The sequence below is a fragment of the Ovis canadensis genome, chromosome 11, assembly GCF_042477335.2.
Source record: "Ovis canadensis isolate MfBH-ARS-UI-01 breed Bighorn chromosome 11, ARS-UI_OviCan_v2, whole genome shotgun sequence".
NCBI classification, from domain to species: Eukaryota; Metazoa; Chordata; class Mammalia; order Artiodactyla; family Bovidae; genus Ovis; species Ovis canadensis.
This window is the reverse complement of record NC_091255.1, coordinates 29,885,121-29,910,237: the sequence shown is the minus strand read 5'-3', so window position 1 is coordinate 29,910,237 and position 25,117 is coordinate 29,885,121. Positions and strand designations below refer to the sequence as shown.

Below are 25,117 nucleotides of genomic sequence, written 5' to 3'. Positions count from 1 at the left end.
TCTAGCAGAGGTAATAGGCTCATAAGGAATGGGAGACCCGGGGCCAGGAAAAAGTGACCAAGGACACATACCACCTACTTGCAAACGCTGTCTGCCTTCCTCGGGGCATTCCTCTCCCACACCCCCTGCACATCCCGCCCGTGGCACTCCTGAAGGGCTTTCCCTCCCCGCCCCTTGGCCTTGCTTCACCGGATCAGAGACAGCCTCCCCTGGGGGCTTCTAGGTAGAACCCTATGGGGACGAGCCCAGGGCTCACAGTGACAGCAAATCCTGCTCTGGAGGTGCTGTCCCCGCACCTGGCTGGCCATGGACCCTGTCACCTACACTACACCATGTCCCAGGGGAAATAAGCGGGGGTGCTGGGAGGGAGTCTGGACGCTGGAGAGAGCCAGGGCAGGTGTGGCACGAGCGTGGGGAGCGAGACAGGGAAGGCTGTGCGTTAGGAAAGCGCGAGTCTGGATTTGTTGAGGCGAAAGTGGGGCAGCGGAGGCCACCTGGTCTCTGTGGGACGACACCCACGGGGAGAAGAGAAAGCGCCTGTGCAGAGAGTCGATGGCCCATCTGCAACAACTTTTCATGGACTCTTCCAGGGAGACCGTGAGGAACAAAGGAGAGGTCGCGTCTGTGTAATCCCAGCGGCTCTTTCTGATCGTGCTCCTTGGCCAGAGACTACGAGGGGAGAAGACTGGCCCAGGCAGTCCAGCGGAGGAGAGAGGGTGGGTGGGCAGTGCCCCTCAGGCGGAGAGGGCACTGGTGTTACTGCACACGTCAGCCCCTTCCCGCCCGGCACGCGGGGGTGCCCACCACCCTCGTGATCCCTATTTTACACACGAGGGAGCCAAAGGCCACACCAGCCCAGAAGAAGGAACTTCCTTGTGTGGGAATAAACCCGTGCAGACAGTACAGGGTCAGAGCTGGGGTTTCACCCAGGTCCCGTGGTCTAGGGGACCACACCCAAGAAAACAGCCCTGAGAGGGGCTGGGTGGGGGTGGGACTGGGCAAGAATGGGTATTAGGTCTCGAAAGAAGGTCATGAGTGGTCAACAGGCTCGTGAGACTCTGGCATGGTGTTAAAAAGCCACCCTGAGCCAACGTGGAGGACAGACTGGGTGGAGACAAGAGGCTTAGCCAAGGGCTGGGGTCCCAGCCCCCTCCCAGGCCCTCCTCAGAACCACACCTTACACTTGTTACACTCGTTCACACAGTGGTCACACACAGTGTCCATCTGAAGGGAGGGGCTGCCTGACGTGGGCCTCTCATCCCAGGATACGACCCCGGGATGAAACGCCCAAAGTTCCCCGGGAGTCGCCAGCCCCGCTCTGCTTGCAATCCCCACCCTGACGTCTAGGTGGCGCCAGAATCTCACACTGATTCCTCCCAGGTTGGGGCGCCGCCCACGCCCAGTGAAGGTTGTTTCAACCCGTCCCTGCAGACTCCAGGTCCACTCAGCCGGATTCTCCCTCAGTTTTCTGGGTTCTGTTCAGTCCAAGTGGCGGGTGGGGGTAGCGGGGAGGAAGGGGTTGCACACTTGTAACTGCTGTTTCTTTTCTGCCTTCTACTTGGCTGGGACCCTGGCCTCTGGGAAGAAGTAGGCGGGTCAGCCCTTGCCCTCCCATCTCAGCCTCAGGGACATCCCGGAGCAAGTACTGCATCTGTTCTTTTCAAATGTAAAAAATAAAATTATTAAATAATTAAAATTTTTAAATAATTAAAATTAATTTTTACTGTAAAAGATAATTTAACATTAAGTTTATTTTTAAACTTGGTTTTTTAAAGTATCAAAGTAATGTATTGACATAATTCAACACAATAGGCTCCTGTTGGTTTTCTTCAGATAATTAAAATATTGTTAGCAATTCATCCCCTCTCCCAACACCACAGGCACACGCGTTTACCAGATCGCCACCCACACCCTCTGTTATACTGCTTTCCCCTGTAGCTGGCTAACAAGGTGGGAGAGTGCTTCATTCATTCATTCACTTCTGCTAGTTTTTACCTTGAGCCACTAGGCTGGGCTGTATTGAAGGAACCGGGGATACCGAGGAATTAATTCCTTCTGGTCCTTCTGGACCAGAGTTCAGCTGAGCTCTTCCTGGCTGGGTTCACGTCCCAGCGGTGAAGCCGGACGGAGAGCCAGGGGCTAAGTCCCAGGAAGAAAAATAGGGCCGGATTCGGGATGGGGGTGAGGGGAGGTGTCCGTGGTCCAGAGAGATGGTTCTGAGAAAGTGATATCGAGCTGAAACCTACACATAAAGTTTCGGGAGCTATTGGCTGGGGGAGGAACTACACCTGTGGGCTGTGGAGCAGCTCCTCCCCCGCGAGCTTAAAGAGCACGAGGGGTTAGGACTTCTGGCTCCGCTCAGCCTGCTGCCCGCCCCTCCCCGCCGCAGGCTCCCTCTCTACTCAGAGCTCTGGTCCTCTAGCGGGGCGAGTGTGTGTGCGTGTGTAGTGCGAGTGGGGGGTCCTTCACTTTCCCCCTCTCCGGCTCCCGGTCCACGCCTCCCCGCTCCCCGCCGCCACTCTCTGGAACGCCCGCCCACCCAGCCCCGCAGCCCTCCCCATCCCCAGGAGGAAGGCAGAGCGGGGAAACGTAAAGTTTCTGCTGCTCAAAGTGACGCAAAAAATCTTAAAGAGCTCTTTGGCGGCGGATATCTAGAGATCAGACCATGTGAGGGGCCGAGAGTACAAATAACGGCCGCGCCAGCGCCGGAACAGGCAGCGGCGCCCGGGTGCCTCGACTGCGCGAGGGTCGCCCGCTCCGAAGCCCCGGACCAGCCTCCGCGGACTCCCGTCAGGTGGGTCCGCTTTCCTCCAGGCTTTCCAAGCCCACTTCTCCAAAACTTCATCCCGCGAGGCGCCCCCACTCCTGGAGGCGGGCGCGGGGGGTTTGGGCAGGGCGGGTGCGCACGGAGTCGGACCAGGGGACTCGGGCGTTCGATAAGCTCGGAGCGCTCCTTCCTCCCCGGAGGCCTGGGGGGCGGCCCCAGTTGCCCAGGAAGGTCCTGAGCTTGGAGGCAAAAGTTGCTTTACTTCCAACCCAGAGCTTCTGTTTGCTCTTCGCTGACCGCCATCGCGTGCAGGGGGCTGTGTGCAGGCATCTCCGCGGGGAGAGCCCTTCTGGACACAATGCCCAAATATCTAGAGAAATCTCCGAATGACACTTAAGTGGGACGAGTCTCGTACGCTTGGGTGGTTTTCACTCGCGGAGCCGATGCACGCTCAGTCATTCAGAATTCATGTGAAACCCACAACTCCAGAGAGCTGTTCTACATGGTTGAAGTGTGTGCCCTTCAGTTGCTTGAAAAATGTGTACGTTCAAATTTGTTTTCTCAAAGGCTCTCTGGAGCTAAAGAACACTAAAAAGTACATTTCTTTTTGCCCTGGTCTTCTGTGTAATAACTTTTTTTATCCAGTTGGGCTTCTAAAGATTTCAGAGGGATGGGATTTCTAAGAGTCAGACCTTAAAAAGGCTTCTGTGTTAGTATTTTTATGATCAATTTTGTTCAGAAAAATGAACCAGGTTAATGGATTATTTATGAGCCTGCTAGCTCTCATCATAGTAAGAGGAGATCAAATATTTAATGTGTGTTGCCTTAACACACATTAGACATGGAGAAAATGTCTAATAAAGCAACATTGGGATTTGTTGCTTATTGAAGTGGAGGGGGCACCATGGGCACGTGGATGTTTGGGTCTGGGGAGTGGAGAGAAACGCACAGCTTTTACTGTTACTCGCTTTCCTGTGAAGCCACGGGTACTCAAAGGTTGAAGTTTTCCTGCCTGCAGACTGAGGTGGGGGTGGCTGCTTCTAGCTTGGATGAGAAGGCAGGTTCTTAAGAGGTTTGTGCAAGCTGTTTGGGGCCCAGGTTTTTACTTTTTTTCCCCTGAACCCGAATAGGAGCAGGTTGAAACTGCTTCACAATTAATCAAAAGTCCCCTCAACACTCAAGTGATCCATCTAGGACATTTCGGGTGTGACCCCACCACAGATATTCAAACCCATTGCTTTCAGTCTCCTTGCTTAAAAATATTTATACTAGGGGTGAGTGGCGGGGTGGGGGTTTTAAGTTTCAAACTTAAAACATTGCAGTTTTAATGCAATCAGCAAAACCTCAGAACGCATCTCTGCTTTAAGCAAACTTGAATTTTTAAAGTTTTCTGAGCATTTTGATGATACTCGGAGAGGCATGTCAAAGGGACACAAATGGTTGGGGTGACCGTGGAGGGAGGTGCTTGGCTGTGAGTGTTGTCTCTCACAGTGGGCTTGCAGAAACATTCTAGATATCCCCCTCCAAAGAGAATCGCAAGTGATGCCGGACATTCAGCCAGTGAGTGATCATTCATCTCCTTCATACACTGCAAATGCTATCATTTGAGAGAACAAAGGCAGGGCTGCCTGAAGAAGTTTAATTTGTCCTAATGAATCAACAGGATATGATCATAAGTTGACTTTTTAAGTAAAGATGACTGGGCGGCCGAAGGGCAAACTATACAGTCCTGTTTTGTCAGTTTAAGAAGGTACCTCAGACCTTGATTATGCCCTGTCACAGGTCAGCTCCTCTGGGTCTCGAGGTTTCAGCTCTCAGTGAGGGGGTGCTGCATAACTGATCTCCATGTCCCCTCCACCCCCCTCTGCTCGCTCTGTGACTGTGACCCTCGCTTCTCTGCTGTAAGCAAACTTGAGTTTAAATGATGGTGCAAAATGCCTGAGGGCCGGGACAGTCTGCCCGGATGTTTCCGTCAGATTAGGGTCCCCTGGGGACCCACAGCTTTCACTCTAAGGCCAAAGCTTTGCACACAGACATGCACAAATTAAGTCCTGCAGTTGAGCCATGTCCAACCCACAGGGGCCTGAGTTCCCTGACTCCTTGAATCCCCTTTGCAACTCCCCCACCTAGTGTGTGGGACAGGAGGAACAACATGCGCCCACCTCCCCCCCAACACACACCCCTGAGCTTGGTGGTGTTCCACAGGACAGGTTTGGGAGTGGAACCCAAGGTCTCATAAAGCGCCCTGTTCCTCTTTTCTTGGGTAAGTGATGCAGGGTCCTCTGTTGCTGTGGGGAATCCACTTCTGGGCTTAACTAGGCAAAGTAGAACCCTAAGGAAAGAAAACTGCCATCTTTCTAGGAAGGAAAGGTGGAAAATAGATGAAACTAGCATTTTGAAGAACTCTGGCATAAATGACTTCCCCTGGTCAGAGGCTGACCTGCTTTTCTAGGGTGGGCACAAGACCCACTGTCGGCCAGCACAGGTCCCCAGCTCCCCGCTCCACCATTTCCTGGCAGAGCTCATCAGACTGACCTGGGCCCACGTGCAGAAATGATCCGAGTCAAGCCTTGGTGGAGGAGGCGTTCCCTCCTGCCTGATCTTTGTCAGCTGTCAGTGCCTGGGAAGATGAAGGCTTATTTACTGAACATCAGCAACATCTTTGCAAGCCAGGTGTTTCCCACCCTGTGTCTAATGGGGTAACAAGCCCAGTGGAGATAAGACCTGTGCGAAGTAGTCTGGCTGCATTATTTTTCCTTTTCTCTTTGGCTCTGCTGGAACCCAGGGCTGGCCCAGGGGCACTCAGCTGTGGGTATTTAAGCCATTGTGCTCCTTGCCACCCCACTGTAGCCCATCAGGCTCCTCTGTCCGTGGGGTTTCCCGAGAAAGAATACTAGCGTGGGTTGCCATTTCCTACTGCAGGGGATCTTCTGACTCAGAGGTCAAACCCAGGTCTCCTGCACTGCAGGCACATTCTTTACCGATGGAGCCCCCTGGGAAGCTTATCTTTCTCTTGAAAGTGACAGTGTGACTTGCTGGTTGTGCCACATTCTTGCTACCCTGTGGACTGTAGCCCGCCAGGCTTCTCTGTCCATGGAATACCTCCAGGCAAGCATACTAGAGTGGGTAACCATTCCCTTTTCCAGGGGATCTTCCCAACTCAGGGATCGAACCCAAGTCTCCCACATTGTAGGTGGATTTTTTTTTTTTTTTTTGCCATCTGAGCCGCCAGGGAAGCCCCAGTGGTGCCTGGGATAGCTGACTGTAGTATTTAAGCCATAGAATTTCCTAAAAGCCAGGACAGGATTGCTCTCCACTGACCCCCCAAAGAGAGTGAGAGAGAAACCCCAGCGACATGGAGACAGGAAGGCGGTGTCCCAGGGCCAGCTTGATGGCCAGGGTCCCCAGGCACTGACGTATGGCAAGTGGCATGGGGAAGGTCTCCAGGGATCCTGAGGTCCAGCTCTTTGTGTCATTATTTGAGGTCGGAAGGGAAGAGGTGGGGGGGTGTGACAAGGCCAGTGGCGGATCTGGGAGAGCTGCTTGTGAGCTTTGGGTGAACCCTGAGCTGGAGGCTGGTAGGTGGGCTCGGGGAAAGAGCCAATCACTGGGCCTTTGCCTCCTTGTGTTGTGTGGTCTTTCTGGGCATATTCAAAGAAAAAGAAAATTGTACTTTGCTAGGGAAGCTGCTGCAAGAAAATAAACATCTTTCCTCCCTCTAAGGGATTCCCTAGAATCAGGGAAGGGCAGAGTTGGAAGGGGACTTGTTGACAACCTGCTCCAAGTCCTCCATGGCTTGTTCAAGTTCGCCACAGCCCTGAGGACCTGTCCAGGCCTTAAACTTGAGTCTCCTGAACTTTTCTCTCCATTGGGTGTGTTGTGTTAACGGCTAATTGAGTTAGCTGGCTCTTTTCCTTGTTTCAGAGGAAGGGAGCTAGGGCAGGAAGGGGAGAGAGGAGATTTGCTATTCCAGGCTACAGTGAGCTTTGACTGACTGGAGGTTTTTCAGCCCATTCCAGGGCTAGGATTCTTTTTCTCCCCTCAGTGTTTTATACTGAAAAATTTCAACTGAAAAGTTGGAGAAATGGTCCCCTGAAGCTTCACCCAGATTCACCACACTTTGCCACTTTTGTGCCTGTACTTTCTTCCTAATTAGACACATGTCCAATTTTTACATATTTAACACATATAATTTGATACTTTCTGTATAAAATATAATTAAATGATTATACTACATATATAATTTTGTTGTTGAACCTGTGAAAATTGGCAGACATCCAAATACTTCACCCCGAATGCTTTTTTTGAGATATTCAGCACTTTATTATAAAATAAGCCTTGTGTAAGATCATTTTGCCCAACTGTAGACTAATGTAAGTATTCTGAGTGCATTTTAGGTTGGCTAGGCTAAGCTATAATGGTTGGTCGCTTAGGTGTGTTAAATGCATTTTTTCCACCCCTGAATTCTTCAGCTTGTGTTTCCTAAGCACAAGGACATTCTCCTACATAACCAGAGCCCCGTTGTTATCACATCTAAAGACGTTCACATTGATAAAATATTTTTATAGAATGTACAGTCCATATTCAAATTTCCTCCACCATCGCGGTGATGTCCACTTTAGCTCAGAGCATCAATTTTTGAGACCATCAACTCCTAGGGATGAGAAACAACCTCTTGCCCTAATCTTAGTGCATCTGAGAATCAGCTCAGTGCTGCGTCACCATGAACTGATTCTGCGTGAATGTCCCCGAACCATGTGTGTGACACGTTGTAAAACACATTTCAGAACTTGTAGGAGCACAGACATCTTCAAGCAACATTACCCAAACCACAACTTGTGGCTCTAGGGCACCCCCGTTCCCCCCTCCACTCTGTTGCCGACCCCATCTGTCCCTTCACTTAGCTATCCCCCACCCCCACCCAGAGAAATGGCCCTAGTTCCCCCTTCCTCTCATCGTCACTCACATTGTATTTAATTCCACTTCCAACCCTTTCTCCTCCCCTCCTCTCTTCCACCAGCTGCCACAGGTAAATCCGCCCTTGTTTCATAACGCTCTGTCCCTGGGGTTGGTTTTCTCTCTCTCTCTCTCTCTCTCTCTCTCTCTCTCTCCCTCTCCCTCCCCCTTGACTTCCATTGTGTGTCTAATCCTGACTATTTCACACAAAAATAGTTTAGTAATACACCTGTCTTAAGGAAAAGAAAACTCTTGTGTTTGGAAATGCTCCCATGTGTTTTTGAAAGCTTGATTTCTACTTATGGCATAAATCGCCTTGTAACAATAAAAGAGGATTTAGAAGGTGTAAGGGATACTCCTCATTCTGCCTAATCGAACACGTCACGTGTTCGAGTTTCCCAAGTCTCTTTCCTGGCCTTGTCCACACCAACACAGATGGCAGCCCCAGAATGAAAGCTTTCTGCAAAAAGTTGCAAGTTGTGTAGTTAAATGTAATAAAGGATCTGTGACCTCAACCTGTAAAGGCGCGTCCACAGATTCTATACACGAGTCTCTACCTCCTTATTCTCCTCTCCTTAAATTTAGTTTTCCTGAGGAACCAGAAAGAATGTTAAACAACTTCTCATGAGATTGTCACCTCCCGTCTCCTTCTATAGTACTGAACAATGCTGTATTTTATAGCTTACATTCTAGATGTTTTCATATCTTTTGGTTAAACTAGGGTTTTGTAAACTAGCTTAGGAGGTTAACCACCATTTGCAACATTTCTTTCTGTGGGTTGAAAATACAGTGCAAGTTCCAAATTAGCAACTCACAAACGAGTGTTTGGAACACAAACCTTTGATGGACATGCCCGCTGGTACTTGTTCAAGGTCTAAAAGCACAACCTGGGCTCCTCTTTAATCCTGGACATGCCAGTCTTTTCTGTTCCAGAGTTCATTGCTGTTGTTGTGATGGTCCTTTCTCCACCCTGGAGATGCTCAGCAGATTTTCCTGATGGGTAAGCAGGGAAGAGGGAGGAGGGACAGACCTCCCTGAGGATAGGACCCAGGAAGAAAGAGTGGAGGCTCACCTGAGCCTCACACCTGCCAGCATGGCCCGAGCCCAGGAAACCCGAAATCAACTCAGAGACCCTCTGGGCTGGGAGTGTGCACACACTGGTCAGCAGGTATTTGAGGCCAAAATGTATAAGTCATGGCCCAGAGATGCAAAGAAACTGGACACAAAAGGATAATAAATGATGCTTGATAATCAGTGAGGAATGACAGATGAGATCATCTTGGGCTGGGGTGGTGAGAGGAGGTTACAAGGAGGTGGAGAGAAACTTCAGCCAAGCCTGGAGAACATGGGATGATTAGAGGCAGCGAAGGGGTGGGGTTGGGGATGTGCTGGGCATGCTCAGTGGCCTACCTGCCCCTAATAACCTAGGTGCTTGCTCACAATGCAGCACCCACATGGATCTCTTTATTAGAATCTCTGAGCAAGTAGCCCAGGAATCTCCCGTTGACAAGTTTCCTAGTGACTCCAAGCCACTGATTGAGAAGAACAAGCAAGAACAGGTGAGGGCCCGTGGAAGGGGATGGAGTCCACAGCTTCTGGCTCAGGGGGCCCACTTGTGCTGCGGGCAACGAATCACTGACCCTTGTGGGCTCCAGCTTCCTTCCCTGGGGTGAGAAGTAGAACCGCAGAATGGGTTGTGTATGTGTGATGGCCGAGTGGCCATCAACTCACTGTCCTGTGTTATGCTTCCCATGTGCTAGACACTGAGTTAAGCATTTGTCATACTTTTATTTAATTCCCACAGTAGCCTTTAGGGAGCAGGAATTTTAATGGTCTGTTTTCACACATGAGCAAAGGGAAGGTCAGAGAGGTTAAGTAACCTGCCCAAAGTCACACAGCCAGTCAGCGATAGGTCTGGGATTCCTGTGCAGATCTATGCGACAGGAGAGCCCTGGGTTGTGGACACAGACTGTTATATGACACCTCAGGAAGATGGTTAGTCTAGCTTTCCTGTTCGTGTTCACTGCAGGAGGGCTATTTCTACCTATCCATGCCATAACCATTTCTTTTTTTTTTTTTCATTTTTTTTCATTTCTTTTTTATTAAACAATTAATTATACTTTTGCCCAGCCTCTGAAGTGATCTCAACCCCAGCACAAATGGCTAATCCTCTCAGTTTTACCCTCTGTGTGGAGGGAAGCTTGAGGCTATCCTTCCCCAGGGAAAGTTCTGGATGGAGACCCTTTTTCCTTTCTCATGGTATCTGGCCAAGATGGCCCTAAGGATTGTAGCCTGTTTAATTCCTCTCCAAAAAATTAAACTGTCTCTTACAAGGCACTCTTTGGGTAAGGAGATGACTGTGATAGTCATTTCTATCCCTTACATCCAAAAAACAAGATTTTCTCTACGTGGTCCGTTCAGATCATGAAGTCTTTCTACATTGTTTGAAAGGCGAGCAGGAGTCCCAGTGGCTTATGACCTAAGACACCACACCCCTCAGAGAACTCAACAGTCTCTTCAACAGACACAAAAACACACCTTCGTTTTGCACTGTGGAGACATGAACCGGAAGCAGCAAAAATCCAGGGTCCCGTGACAGAAGCAATGCGAGCAATAGCAGCAAAAGGAAGACCATTAAAACCCAAGGACAGCTTGAGGCTAAAAACGCAAGGCATCTGAACATGCTGAAACCAGTCAGCAGAAACCTCGGTTTACAGCAGATTGGTGGCAGCACTTCCAAGCAGCAGCGGCCTCTCCCTCGTTCCACGTGCTGATCAGATTCTGGCCTGCTCCCGTGGACTCCTTGAAGGCAGGACCAGGCCTGCCTTGTCTGCAAGAGCCTTAGGTATAGTAGGCGGGCAGCATGTGTCTACTGAATTAGGGCCAGTCCGTGGCAGCGGGCCAGGCTCAGTGTTGACTGAACATATATAGGCATATATGTTTGCTGTGTTTAGTAAACATATGTTTAGTGCTTACTATGTTATAGGCACAGTATAACCCTATACTGTGTTACAGGGCTCTGCAAGTTCTATCATCCTTGGTGTCGTGGGAACTTTAGACTCCCTCTGAAAAGAGAGTACAAATTGCCACTTGGCTCTATAACCTATAATTAATCTTATCTCAGCGGTAAACCCATAATTCATGCTGGTTTTGGTGGAGGGTAGGGGGGCGTTGTTTTCATGTATTTGGGTTTTTTTTGGAAAATGAAAGTGAGTGTCCCGAGAGATGAACTCACTTTGATCTGGACATGTGAAGTCAAAGTACAAAATTACTGTAGTGTTTCTGGTTAGAATGTGCTGAGGGGGGTCAAACAGACAGGTAGGGTAATGGGCATCTCCAGAGGGCTGGGTGGTTTCATGACTCATCCACAATTATCTGCTTGTTCAGTTACTGGTTCCCCTGGCTACAGAGACTGAGCTTGTGGGAAAAGGAATGGAGATGTGATGGGGAGAAGTTGAAATAGAAACAGTTCTTTTCACTAGGGGCGAGGAGGTGGGGAGAGTAAGCCCACCCCCTGGGCTGGGAGGAAGCGCGGCTGTAAAGAGAAAGTCTTGGCCTGTCAGCTGCACCCCCGTGTGGGCCCTCGTGTGCAGAGTTGCGGGGCGGCAGGGGTGGGTCCTGGGCGTCAGGCCGTGGTCCCACCCTGGAGCTGGGTGACCCACCCACAGCCCATCACCTGCTCAGCCTGGGAAAATGGCACGTATCCCAGATGCACACGAAGGCTTCTGGGGCTGTTTTTGGCCACAGGGAATCTCATGTCTGCCAGGAGGAGGTCACAGCTGTAACAGTGACCTCCTTTGCAGTCTCTCTGCAGGATAAAAATACCTTGAAAAAATAAAGAAAGAAAGCTTTCAAGAGAGCGTTCTTAGAAACCAACCTTCTTAACATCTCTTCCTTCTGTATTCCTGGGCTGGCTCACTCTCAACTACTGCTATCTGCTGGTCTCGGGGGAGAAGCTGGTCAGTTCTCTGCAGAACCAGGGAAGTTGGAAAGGAGTCTGGTTCCACAGGCAGCATCCTGTATGCAGAAGGGGGCCCAGGTCCCACCATCCATCTGCTCCTAGCCAACAGATTAGTCCCTGGGAAGGGGTTCCTTCTGAAAGGTAGAGGAGTGAGTTGAAGAAAAGGAGACGAGCATCTCCTTCCTGTTGGTGCCTTTGTGTGGCTGTAACTTATCTTCTTGCACCCCAGGGTCTTCGATTGGGGTGGGAGAACCCCAGAAAGCAGAGCTGGATAGAGAGACACCACCCTCAGGGGAGAGGCAACCTCAAGTCATGACTGGGCTAAAAAACCCTCGGAATAGGTTTTCTTACGTGGGCCATTTCAGCTGTTAATAAAACTTTTTTTTTTTTTTAATGCTGAGGGATATTTCAGGAAAATAAGACATTGTAATGCATGGCAACAATAGTCTGGTATATTTCTCTTTTAGGAGTTGCTCATAACGGTTGCCAAGAAATCGGGATCCTTGGGGGCTGAACCCCAGAGGACCCTGAAGAACATACATGGCCACCCTCTCCCCCCAAAGTTCACCAGCCCACGCACATTCTCCAACTTCTTGCAGAGTGCCCCAAGGGAAGAAGTAAATAAAGCCTAGAACAACACAGGACTCCTGCAGCAGGAGGGTGACAGAACCACTGGCTGGCTAAATGGTTGTTCCCCCGCTAACGTGTTCTTCCCAGACGGGTGGTTTTCCTCCTAGAGAGTGTGGTAGACATGCTGGAGGAAGGTTGGGTGATGCAGTTGATCTCTGAGCTTCAATTTTAAATGAGAGGAAAGTTGTAGCATTAAAGGTTGGGAAGACATCCCTACAGAAAATTTGGGGTAAAATTTTGAAGGTGGAGAAAGGAAGACCTGGGTCACGGGCAGGATCTGCCAGCTGGCTGCCGTCTGGCCGTCTGCACCCGGTAAAGCTCTTTATCTCTGTCATCTGGTCTGCAGGTTCTTCAGTGTTTGATGTAGAAAACATGTCATTGATAGAGGCCGGGGCAAGTGCAGAGGCCTTCTCCAAACAACACAACCAGAGACTGCCAAGTTCAGGTTTAACTGTGTATTTAAATATATTTATCTCATCATCTCTCTCCAAAAAAGAAAACCCCCAAAACTTAAAAATCCCTTAGCCTGGTGAATGCTTCCTCATGGTGAATGAGAGGATGTGTTCTTATTTTAGAAGTCCATCGAGTCTAGTTGAGGTCCTGGGGAAGGTGGGGCAGGTGGGCTGATGAGGAAGGCTGGACAGAGGCATCAGGGTAAGCAGAATGGATTTTTATCTAGCTCACTCTTTGTCAGAAATTCATTTCCTTCTATAGGTCACGTTTGCCTCCTTCAGCTGAGGATAGAGTTGGGGGTGGGAGCCAGTTAGATCGAGTAGAGCCCAGGACACCTACCCCACACTTCCTATACACACACACCCTCGCTATATAGAGCTGGTTTCTCTCTTGTTGCTCTAACATTTTTGGCATCAATCAATCAATGGCTTTAAATTTTTTGTTTTCTACTTTACAGAAAGAAACTACACAGTCAGCAGGGAATTCTAATTACTTGCATCCCCTGTTTTCACTTCTAATCCTTACCAATATTTATGTGCATAGTCATCAGTGTGGAGCAACTACTCTGTGTCCTAATTTTTCACTTACTATGTGTTTGTCTCTGTATGTCCACATATACATGGTTATAGTCAATAAAGCCCCACCAGGGTAAGAGACATTCACTGCCATTTTTACAAAATCCCAGTTCCTAGTCAACCTCTGACTGTTGAATTTAGAAGATTCATATCAGACCTTTGCAGTTACGAACAGTAGTAGCAGTCATCCCTAGACACCTTTTCCTAGAAAGGTATAATGTGATTTGAATTAAGCCAAAACATGTTTCAACTGCAAACTGTTTCACAGTTTGAAAAGTTCAAGCCCAGAAGGTCAAAGTTAGCTGGAAGGTCCTGGCTCCTTACTACTTTATAACCGGCATAGGTTTAAAGTCCAAAAGGGCTCGGATTTCTATCCCATGTAGAAATCTCAGGGAGCTGAGCTGACTTCCCTGCATCCTGGCCCACGGCAGTGCCATAAAGGCGTGGCAGCCCAGAGGCACGTGGGGACTGACACCAGCCACTTTGGCATCCGTAACCTCCACACTCCTCTCTCTGGCTCTTCTGGCGTGAATGAGAGGTGGCCCTGCCTGCCCACTGTCCCAAAATAACAAGTGGATTAGCTCCAGGAATTGCTGGGAGTGGCGAGAAGAATAAACGGTGAGCACCAGTGCTGTGGGAGGCTCTGTCAGACTTGCAGAGGCATGATGGGAACGCAGAAAGGTGAGGTACAGATGGACTGGGCGCAGCTAGAGGCAGCTCAGACCTGCCCAGGGGTTTCTGAGAGCTGGGCTCTGGGAAGAGTGAAAAAGTCTGCACTGAAGGAGCTAGGGGTGCCTAACAAGGGGTGGCCTTTTCACCTCTCTCCTATGCTCCAAATCGCACCTGTAGTTGGTATGAAATATACTTTTGAGTGTTCAATTTAAATGATGGAGAGGACTATCCTTACCTATTTGCTGCCAGAAACTGCTTCTTTGTTACTTTTTTCCCAGCATAGCATCCAAGACAAAGTAAGTGTTCTGTGAAGCTTTGTGGGACCTTTATTCTTCTGAGTCCCTGGTAAACTCCAGGGTGGGGTTCCAGTCCCTCAACTGAAGTCAATACTTTGTTCTTAATGGAGCCTATGAAAAACCTGGGTTATTTGCTATCTATTTTCGATTGCCTTTTTTTTTTCCTTTTAAAATTACTCGGTGTGATTTGATACCTAGCATGGGTTGAAAAATGTTGATTTTGTTGACTCATGTAGCAAATAGGATATTTCTCGTTTTACAGATGACTTTGTGATCCCATTACCTGATGTAGTTCAAGATGTATGATGAGTTACCAAAGACAAGTAAAACACCCAATTTTGTTCTTTCCAACAGCGCTCTCAGTCCCACTGATATAAAGTTCTGAGGAGATCCACAGATCTGAGCACCAAGAATTCAGGTCGGTCCTTGGCCCATGGGCGTCAGCATCACCTCCTAGCCAGCAGGATGGAGACCACCCTGTTAAATTCCCAGAAGGAGCTATCAGCATATAAGGATGGAGAAGATTGTCAGGAAAATGGGGTTCTACAGAAAGGTGTCCCTGCCCCTGGGGATAAGGCAGAGTCTGGCCAGATCTCCAACGGGTACTCGGCGGTTCCGAACCCTGGCGCAGGAGACGACACTCAGCACTCCATCCCGGCTGCCACCACCGCCCTAGTGGCTGAGGTTCACCCAGCAGAGCGGGAGACCTGGGGCAAGAAGGTGGATTTCCTCCTCTCTGTCATTGGCTATGCTGTGGACCTGGGCAACGTCTGGCGCTTTCCCTACATTTGTTACCAGAATGGAGGGGGTCAGTATCGTGGGCTGTGTGCAGAGGCTCTGACCCAGGGGTGGTCTGTAGGTCCTCTTAGGAGGCCAGAAGATAGACCATGTCTTTCCTATCTTGTTTAACTGATATGAGTCTGGGAACGTGGTTGCTTAGACTTTCAAGCTAGTCTGTGTGGGCCTGTGTGTGTGCTAAGTCGCTTCAGTTGTGTACAGCTCTTTGTGACCCCATGGACTGGAGCCAACCAGGCTCCTCTGTGTGTGGGATTCTCCAGGCAAGAATACCGGAGTGGGTTGCCATGCCCTCCTCCAGGGGATGTTCCCAACCCAGGGATCAAACCCACGTCTCTTGGCGTCTCCTGCACTGGCAGGTGGGTTCTTTACCACTAGTGCCACCTGGGAAGCCCCCAAGCTAGTATAAGAGAAAACAAATCTCCACTGAACCAAAACTGTAAATCTAGGCATGTCTGCAGCTCCCTGGGTCATGAAGTTGAATGAAAGCTCCCCTGAAGCTGACCTCACCAGATTTTCAGCATCGTTAGTGCTCTATCTGTGGAAGAGCCCCTCCTCTCATCCCTGCATTACATAAGCCCCTCTCTCCACCAAGGAGACGTGAGGGAATGAGCGCCAGTATTGTGCTGAGTTCTTTCATTCCTGCTGACTGGTTTTGCTCACAAGAGTCAAGAGCTGTTAGATCTGTGAAAGAAGTTGGGAAGTGGCTCCAGGGTCCCAGACCCTCCTGGACCTTTGGACCTGTGTGAGCCCAGGGCATCAGCTCAGGTCCAGAGTCTAAAGTCACAGTCTGGGCGAGATCTGTAGCTGAACCCAGCCACATTAATGCCAACCCCAACCCATATATGGACATGCCTTATATCTCCTACAAGAGTGTTAGATTTTTCAGGAGAGATGATTTCTTGTTCCTCCTTCTATCCCTAATGCCTCCAGAGCAGTTTATTTATCGATTATCGAAACTAGTAGCTGACTATAGGCATGGACATGGGCGCCCCAGAGAGCAGAGCGGGGTAGAGGAATGAGTGGGTGGGGCCTCTGTTTTGACAGTGGGCTTGCTATCAGAACAGGAAAAGGACCAGAAATGGGAATCAGATCAGTCAATATTTGACGTGGGCTCTGGTAACAGATTTAGGAGGGCAGGTAAAATGAGGTTTGAGGGGTAGTTCTCCATGACCAGACAGAGTTGCCTGGATTTGCTGCATCTTTTAAGGACCTGGGTCCATTACCTGCAATGGCCATTCCAGCACGAGGGCTGGGGGAGCTTTGGGAAGCCCAGTCCTCCCAGCCTGGGAGGAGTATAAGTTGGAATCATCTTATCTCCAGCTTGGGAGGACTCACCTTTAGCCTGAGGATTATATAAGGGGCTGGGTCACCCTTGATGTTTCCCCTGCACTCATTCCCTATGTGAAACCAGTCAAGCAAACCCTCTGGACAGATGCCACCATGAGAACACAAGGTGGCTCTTGTTCTCAGGCCAGGTTTTCCCAGCGTGACTGTAAGTTAGCTGAGACCTCTCTGAGTTGCACAGATTTCAGGTTTCTAGGTTCAGAGTAATTCATGGGAGGGAAAGTTCTCAGGGAAAATCACAGCTGGCCCGCCCTTTGGGCTGAAACTCAGGCTGCAGGTGAGCAATCCCCAGTGTGGTGTTTCCAGGCTTCGTGTCAGCCACGAGCGCCGGCAGACACCGGCATCTCCAGTGGGGCGAAGTTCTGTACCTTTTCATCCTGTAGTGAACTACCTGTCTGTCCCAGCCACACCCGCAAATCTGGCTCAGGAGGGAGCATTCTGGCCCTGTGGAATGATGGAAATATAACCAAACATCAATAATCAAGTGTCTGGAGCCAGGATACAGATGAACAAGGATAGTAATTCAGTGACTCGTAGACTATGACAGCTATTGTACAGTTTGTCACAGGAAACCTGTTCCAGGGTCCCAAGCTCTGGTCCATGTACTGGCTGCATCAGAATCACTTGGGGAGCTTAAAAGTCTGTGTTACACCCATATCTGAAGCTTTTGCTGCAGGAGGTCAGGGTGGGTGTGCGCTTTTAAGCTTACCCGTGAGTCTGATGTCTAGGCTGGGTTTGGGAACCTCAGTTCTCAACCCTCCTCCTCTAGTAGAGGAAACAGGGGCCCAGAGAAGGGTCCTTACGACAATTAGCCGTGGAGCTGGTCCCAGGCCTGTTCTGTTGACTCCTAGACCCAGCTTCCTTCACACGTACTCTGCGGCCACCCAAACCTCACTTCTCTGTGGAGCTTTGTCCATGACTTCCGGCCATGCCTGAGACAGCGGAGCAGTGTGTGGGCCACTCAGGACAGGGTGGCTTCATGGCTCTGGAGCATCAGATGGCTCTGCATATCCAGGTCATCTGGGCTGTCCTGGACACCTGTGGGCAGGGAGTGAAACTGTCTTTCCTCTGCCTCAGGGGCATTCCTCCTCCCCTACACTATCATGGCCATTTTTGGGGGGATCCCGCTCTTCTACATGGAGCTCGCACTGGGGCAGTACCACCGAAATGGATGCATTTCGATATGGACGAAAATCTGCCCAATTTTCAAAGGTAAGAGAAAGGCTTGGGTGGGTGAGTGGGTCCACCAAGGAAGTGACGATTTCCATCACTGGGTGGGAGCTGGGGACCTCCTGGAATCAGTGAGACCTCAGGTATCCCTAGGAGATAACCTGAGTAATTAAGGTTTTGACTGCTTAATTTGTGTGAGACTGCTAAAGCAAAATAGAATAATTGACAATTAAAAGTAAACTAAACAGGGCAGCCTGGATGGTTGGTGAGTCTGGGGGAGAACGGATGCATGCGTATGTGTGGCTAAGTCCGTTTGCTCTCCACCTGAAACTCACATTATCGGCTATCTTATAAAAAATTTAAAAAATAATTCCAATTTAAAAAGTAAATAGAAAAAAACAATAGCACACATACACATTTTCTATAACATGTGGTCTTGTTAATACAAGTTAGGAATTTACCACATGGCCACTTTTCCGCCGTGTCCCAGTATTTGGGGGATGAAATGAACAGCGGCACCGCCTTTGCCGCGCCCAGGCTGCTGTGCCTCACTGCCAGCTGCCCTTGAACCTTGGCCTCCCTCGTCCTCTCGCGCAGGGATAGGTTGCGCCATCTGCCTCATCGCCTTCTACATTGCCTCCTACTACAACACCATCATGGCCTGGGCCCTCTACTACCTCATCTCCTCCTTCACGGAGCAGCTGCCCTGGACCAGCTGCGAGAACTCCTGGAACACGGGCAACTGCACCAACTACTTCTCCGAGGATAACATCACCTGGATGCTCCACTCAACATCCCCTGCAGAAGAATTTTACACGTAAGTGCATGTAAGTGAGGGGGTGGCCTGTTAGGGGCAGGCCACACCCCTGGGCTTGGCTTCTTGGGAGGCCAGTGGGGCTAGGGGCCCTTCACCTCTTGGCTGATGGTTTTTTAATTGGAGAAAAACTGCTCCACAGTGCTGTGTCGGTTTCTGCTGTACAAGAACGCAAACCAGCCATAATTATACATATACCACCTCCCTCTGGAGCCTCCCTCCCCTCCCTACTGATGGATTTCAGAGAGAAGCTGGCAGGGAAGGGGAGTAAATGTGGGTGAGGGGGTTGGGAGAGACTACCTTGAGTATTCCACAGTCTGGGCCTCTGTGCTGTACCCCTCTTTCTGTTGTGCCCAGGCTGGTCCCTACCTTCACCTTCCAAAATTATTCCCCTGCGTCAAAACTGCCCTTCCTGGGCCCTCCTCTCAGCCAGCTGTCATGGAAGCAAAACCTCCCATGACCTCAGTAGTTTGAAGTTACACAAGAGTTTCTGGTTTCATATGTTCACGTGGATCTACCCTCTGGAAGAAGATGCCTGGAGTAGGGAGTTTGCTTTAGTGCTGGAATTTCAGGCAACGGCAGCCCAAAGGGTGGGGAAGGGGCCCTGCCCACACATACAAATCCTCATGCACTGAAAAGCCAGTCGTGTTAGTCACTGGTTGGATCCCAGGAGGGAGAGACCTGACGTCTGCTTTTGGGCCGAGTGCTCTTCCCAGGGTCGGTTGGCTTGTGTGCCCTGTTCTCTCCCTCAGGATGGCCAGAGCCCCTCCCAGCTCTCCCCAAAGCTTGGTGGCCACTTGGTCCTTGCGGTGCGGTTTCCGTCTTTTCTCTTGGCCGCCACCTAGAGGTATCACACAGAATGTGTGTGCTCAGGTCACGGCTCAGACCCTATCACAGGCCCTCCTTTCTCTCATTCAGGCGGCACGTCCTGCAGATCCACCGGTCAAAGGGGCTCCAGGACCTGGGGGGCCTCAGTTGGCAGCTTGTCCTGTGCATCATGTTCATCTTCACTATTATCTACTTTAGCATCTGGAAAGGTGTCAAAACATCTGGCAAGGTGAGGAGGACTCTGGCTGCAGGTCCAGAGTCTGCCAAGGGGCCCTGGAGGGTCTCAAACTCAGAACTCAGTAGCTTGGACGCCACAGACAGGGGGACGTGGTTTCCTTTACGCCGAGCCCATTCCGTGATTCTCAATTTCTCTTCAACCAAATCTTTTAGAAACTACTAGAAATGGGTCAATCCCAAGAACTGTTATGACTTTTTAAAAATTCCTTTAATCCACTGGTAGGGTCATGACTCATAGCGGCAATGCACTGGTCGCGTTACTGTCTCCTGCTGGGTGTTGTCCCCGCTTTACAGACGGGAAATGGGTTTAGACGTGGTACCCGCAAACGGGATCAGATCCCTGTCTGAGTCTAAAGGTCACACCACCCTGCCTCCTACAATTACAGAAGAAACAAGGTAGATCTCCTTTCTTGGAGGTTTTTAAGAATAAGACACCAGCATTCATGTGGTGAGAACCTATGTTTCCTTCCTTACAGGTGGTTTGGGTGACAGCCATTTTCCCTTACATCATTCTTTTGATCCTGCTGGTGAGGGGGGCCACCCTCCCTGGAGCCTGGAGGGGAGTTCTCTTCTATTTGAAACCCAACTGGCAGAAACTCCTAGAGACAGGGGTAAGATAATCAGGAAAGCAGTGTGCAGTTGTCTGTCTATACTAACTGAAGCTCGTCCTAGGACTATAGGAACAACTAAAATTTGGGTTCAGAGGTTAAGTCTGCAGTGATGCTTTAAACCGGAAAAAAGCATGAAAAGTACAGTTGAGGCCACTGCATGGGTTTATGCCTCAATGATAGGCAATCATATTGGTTTGTACTTGGTGTGTGGCCATCCTTACAAGGAACTCTGAGAGCCTGTTTTCTGTCTCATCACATAGCCACGTGGGGGCACAAGGGCACTGGCCCAGCGATGGCCTGGGTCTCGGCCCCGACCTTCGCCTCTGCTCTATTACAGGTGTGGGTGGATGCAGCCGCCCAGATCTTCTTCTCTCTCGGCCCTGGCTTTGGGGTCCTACTGGCTTTTGCGAGCTACAACAAATTCCACAACAACTGTTACCAGTGAGTATCTGGGGCTGCCCCAAGCCAAGCGTGGAAGCAGAATGAGCATAAGTAGCCTGGAGGAAGGCAATCAAATTGATGGCCTCTCACCTGGCCAGGCTCAGGCCATGTTGGCACTCTGACCCTCAGGAGTACCCCAGGTGCCTGGCCAGTTCACTCATGGCCAGAGCAGCCACCCAGAGCACAGCCTCACCCAGGCCCCTCAGGAGAGACAGGCCCCAGACTTCTGTTTTGTGAGAGTCTCTTTTCCAAGAAAATTAAATTCGGAAGCAGGTTTATAAAAATTGCAACATACATTAAGTGTTTCTATTTGACCTGTTAATATTTAGCAACAAAAATTGTGATGTGAAGCAGGTTTATAAAAATTGCAACATACATTAAATGTTTCTATTTGACCTGTTAATATTTAGCAACAAAAATTGTGATGTGAAACATTATATATACATACACACACACACACACAGAGTAACAATTGTGCTGTTCTGACCAACACAGAATGCTATGATTTATATGAAAATCTCATTTCACAAATTTAACAAAACAGGTAATATTGTACCAATTATGATTGAAATATCACGCATCATCTTTAATTTTGTCTTAACAGTCTGTCACAGATGATGACGTTCAGTAATCTGACTGTGCTATTCATACGACAATTACAGAATTTTTTTTTAAAGGAATTTACATGCACCCTAAGCAATGTGGCCTTGCATTGGGACATCAGCCTAAAGTTGTATTATGATAAAGTTGTATTATTAGAAGTGTCAGGATGTCTTTGTGGCACTCTTACAACCTCATTTACAAATAATGTCAAAAGTCTAAATCTGAGGTCTTCTCAAGTGTGAGGCCAAGGCCCCCACTCTAGCTCAGGCCCTGTTTCAGAACAAGGCTTGTTTGAAATCCAGCAGTCTGTGCTCTGCTGCTTTAGAGGATCATCTCTTGAAGCCACTCCTGACCTGCTGCTCGCCACATGCCATGCATGGTGATAACAGCAGCTTGTGCTTCGAGGTGATGCAACCTGTCTAAGAGGCTGCACCCTGAGAGGAGACAGGCTTGAAGTCCCTGTGAGCTCAACCTGTTCATCCTTGTCAGTCTGGAGACAGATTCTCCTCAGACTCCTGACTTAGAAATGTCTCAGTCCCTTGGGTTTTCTGCTCCAGAGACGCCCTGGTGACCAGTGCGGTGAACTGCATGACAAGCTTCGTTTCAGGATTTGTCATCTTCACGGTGCTCGGGTATATGGCTGAGATGAGGAAGGAAGATGTGTCTGAGGTGGCCAAAGATGCAGGTAGGGACCTTGGGTTCTGTTTGGGTTACTTGCTCCCAATGAACTGTTTTGCTGCTCTTTGGATCTTTACAAATATCTTAACTTTTGCATTATTTCTAACAGTTCCTCTTAAATTTTTCAAAGGTTTTAGAGTCTAAACCCTTTCCATGTGTTCAGGCCATAGTGGAGATGGGACAGCTCCCTTGGGGCCCAGCACTAAGGCCTTGATACACTGTGGGCTTGAGAATATGACTTGGATGACGGCTCTTAAAACTAGTGGGTCTGGGTCCTTTGATGGGTCCAAGTCTAGTAAGCACACGATTACCAGTCCTTAGAATTTCCTTTTGCAGAGAAAGAACCGTAGATGACGCAGTCACTGTACTCTACTATGAGTTATCATGGAAAAAGAGTGACAGACGTTGAAAGAGAGGTGATGGAATCTTGTGGATGGAGTCCCAGGGCTTCTTGCCAATGTACATCTGTCTTTGGCCTGACGTGGTGCTGTGATCCCGTCAGCCTCATGCCCCAAACTAATGTGCCTGATTTGGACCACGGGAGGTTAAGGACATGTTCCTCATACTATCATGAAAGTCAAAATAGCTGGAAGGCTTTATTCTAAGACCTCTATTATTCTAAAATCAATTTAACATTTTCTACTGTTCTAGAGCTAGAGAGAGAGCTAAGTGCTGTGAAGATTTTGGAGATCTTGGTGGGGGGTGGGGAAAGCACAGATTTATTATATAGTGGAAACTCTTCTTCGTGCGCACAGATTTGCTAGTCTTGGGGTCTCAGGTTTGTTTCTTTCCTCCACGTTGGTTGAGGACACACACTCTCCAAAGGCAGGTACTATTCCCTTCCTGCCTCCCAGGATGTCAGGATAGCCAGGTAGGGTGGTGTGGGGTGCGAGGAGGCATTTGGTACATGTCCAAGCCTTCTTTACATGTAAGGTCTTATGACAGGCGTTGTAATTGTTGGTGTGGTCGTTTCCCCCGAGACATGTCTGTAGGGCAGGTCTCGGTGACCACCTCCTCCTCTCTCCCCATCTCAGGCCCCAGCCTCCTGTTCATCACATACGCAGAAGCCATAGCCAACATGCCGGCATCCACATTCTTTGCCATCGTCTTCTTCCTGATGTTAATCACCCTGGGCTTGGACAGCACGGCAAGTGAATGGGGAGGGAAATCCAGCCCTGGGGAGGCGGGAGGAGGAAAAGGAGAAAGCAGAGGAAGAGGCAGAGGCAGCTGTAGCCATTCCCTCCCGTCCTGGCCACCCCAGGCCATGTTGTCTGCTGCCTCCTGGTGCTTCGCCAGCCCCTGTTCACTTGGGCACTTACTACCCTGTAGTGCATCAGTCATTAATCGCAGCAGACCCCAACCTTTTTGGCACTAAGGGACTGGTTTAATGGAAGACAACTACTCACCTCCTGCTGTGGGGCCCAGTTCCTTACAGGCTACACACTGGTACCAGTGCATGGCCTGGGGGTTGGGGACCCCTGATTCATGGAATAATGAGGGTAAAGCGCCAGGCAAGGTCAAGAGCTCAGCACATGTGAACTGCTGTGATTGTGCTTTGTCCCTTGACCAGACTGGCAGCACCTCAAGGCCAGGGCAAGGTCCCTCTTATCTCAGTGCTCCGTGGCCCAGCATTCATATCATTAACATGGAACGAGTCTCAGCTTGGAGTTGCATTTCTGGAAAAACCAGAGTCTCCCCCAGAGACCTCATGGGGAGAAGTGCTGTCCGTGTGCTATACTTTCTTTCCTTGGTGTCCTTAGGGATCAAAATGATGGGGTAATATGGAGATAGGGCCAGTGAGGAGGGGGAGCTGGTCACGGTCAGCTTGACAGGCCACGTGGCAATCTTAACCCCTCTCTCTTTTCACTGTCCTGGAAGTAGCAGATCTGTCCCCAAGTCTCCATGATGACTGTTTGTGTGCCCCACTCAGTTTGCAGGCTTGGAGGGGGTGATCACAGCCGTGCTGGATGAGTTTCCACACGTCTGGGCCAAGCGCCGGGAGTGGTTTGTGCTTGGCGTGGTCATTACCTGCTTCTTTGGATCCCTGGTCACCTTGACTTTTGTGAGTACAACCCCAACCGAGAGTCAGCTTTTCATTGGGCATTGGGACACTGCACGAAGCTCTTTCTTTCCAGCCCGCAGGGAGCCCTGGCTTTGGGACCAAAGCAGGAGAGGCTGTTACTGCTGTTAAGAAGTTAGTCATCACGGAGAAGGAGAAAAGTTGTTTCTGGCGGCATCTGTCTGTAGAATTTGGGCATGGAGCTGGAGGTTCAGCATTTTATAGCAAGTCCAACTAGATTTCTATCTGGAGAAAAACTAAGACTTGCCTTCTCAGTCTATTTCCAGTCCTAACGGCTGCTTTCATGGGAATACTGCCCAGAATATCTGGAGGCTGGCACCTCCAGGGTTTGTCACTTTGTCTCCTCCAGAGAAGTTGCAATGGTGACGAAGTCAGACCCTCTCCGGTGATTTCTTTTTGAGGGGGAGGGGAGCTGAGGTAAACACTGTAAAACTGTACATCAGTACCCCTAGGCATGGCAGGCTTGTACCCTCCTGACTCAAGGTGGATTTTGTAAATCAACTTATCTTCAGGCCATGACCCAAATGGCTCTGGAGCTTCAGCAGGGCTTTGGGGACCGCGTAGGACCCATGGGATTTGTGATTCAGGACAGAGGCAAAACCATGACCACTGGGCTGTGTGTCCGCTGTTGTAGGTTTCCCAGATTCAGTCTTTAGGGACCAGGAGTCTCCAGGGTAGAGTACACAGTAGGTGTTCGGTAAACTGAAGAGAGTAGATCGAGAGGCACTTTTCAGTTTGTCTTTAAAGCTTTGTGGGGAGAGGAAACGAGAGTGACCGGTAGGGCTGGAAGAGGAGTCTGATAGGATGAGATCTTGCCTACCCTGCCAAAGCCAGTCTAAGAGGCAGGCTCTAGGATATTTGTATTAGATCCAAGGTGAGAACTTTGCAGGATTATCCTAAGAAGTTCTTTTTGTCTCTGTTGAAAAGAGGAGGCAGTGCCTCAGTGGGCCTTGAACCAAGTTGGTGGTCTCGTTTCCAGGGCGGGGCCTACGTGGTGAAGCTGTTGGAGGAGTTTGCCACGGGACCTGCAGTGCTCACTGTGGCCCTGATTGAAGCAGTTGCTGTGTTTTGGTTCTACGGTAAGATACTTCCTTCCACCATATCCTTCCTACACCAGCCTATGTAGGCACCAGAATACACAAGGGCTGGATTTGTCGGAGAAAGGCAGGCCAGTGTACAAGACGTCCCCTCCTGCGTGCCTTC

The 25,117-nt window shown here is 49.7% G+C and overlaps 1 protein-coding gene across 3 annotated transcripts in view; it reads left to right on the top strand.

Moving 5' to 3' along the window:
* The first annotated feature begins 2,394 nt into the window (after positions 1-2,394).
* Positions 2,395-25,117, top strand: part of SLC6A4 (solute carrier family 6 member 4) — a 33,035-nt gene continuing 10,312 nt past the window's right edge. Inside the window, exons 1-12 of one of the 3 annotated variants that reach the window (XM_069602996.1) lie at positions 2,656-2,794; positions 12,661-12,759; positions 14,665-15,118; positions 17,530-17,664; positions 18,220-18,439; positions 19,355-19,493; positions 19,978-20,112; positions 20,450-20,553; positions 21,714-21,841; positions 22,869-22,981; positions 23,765-23,896; positions 24,894-24,993. In XM_069602996.1, the coding sequence (XP_069459097.1) occupies positions 14,776-15,118; positions 17,530-17,664; positions 18,220-18,439; positions 19,355-19,493; positions 19,978-20,112; positions 20,450-20,553; positions 21,714-21,841; positions 22,869-22,981; positions 23,765-23,896; positions 24,894-24,993 (1,549 nt within the window). In that variant the 5' untranslated portion in view covers positions 2,656-2,794; positions 12,661-12,759; positions 14,665-14,775. Of the gene's footprint in view, positions 2,795-8,656; positions 8,724-12,660; positions 12,760-14,664; positions 15,119-17,529; positions 17,665-18,219; positions 18,440-19,354; positions 19,494-19,977; positions 20,113-20,449; positions 20,554-21,713; positions 21,842-22,868; positions 22,982-23,764; positions 23,897-24,893; positions 24,994-25,117 lie in introns of those variants that run through there. The other 2 variants (XM_069602998.1, XM_069602995.1) reach the window with 2 other exon arrangements.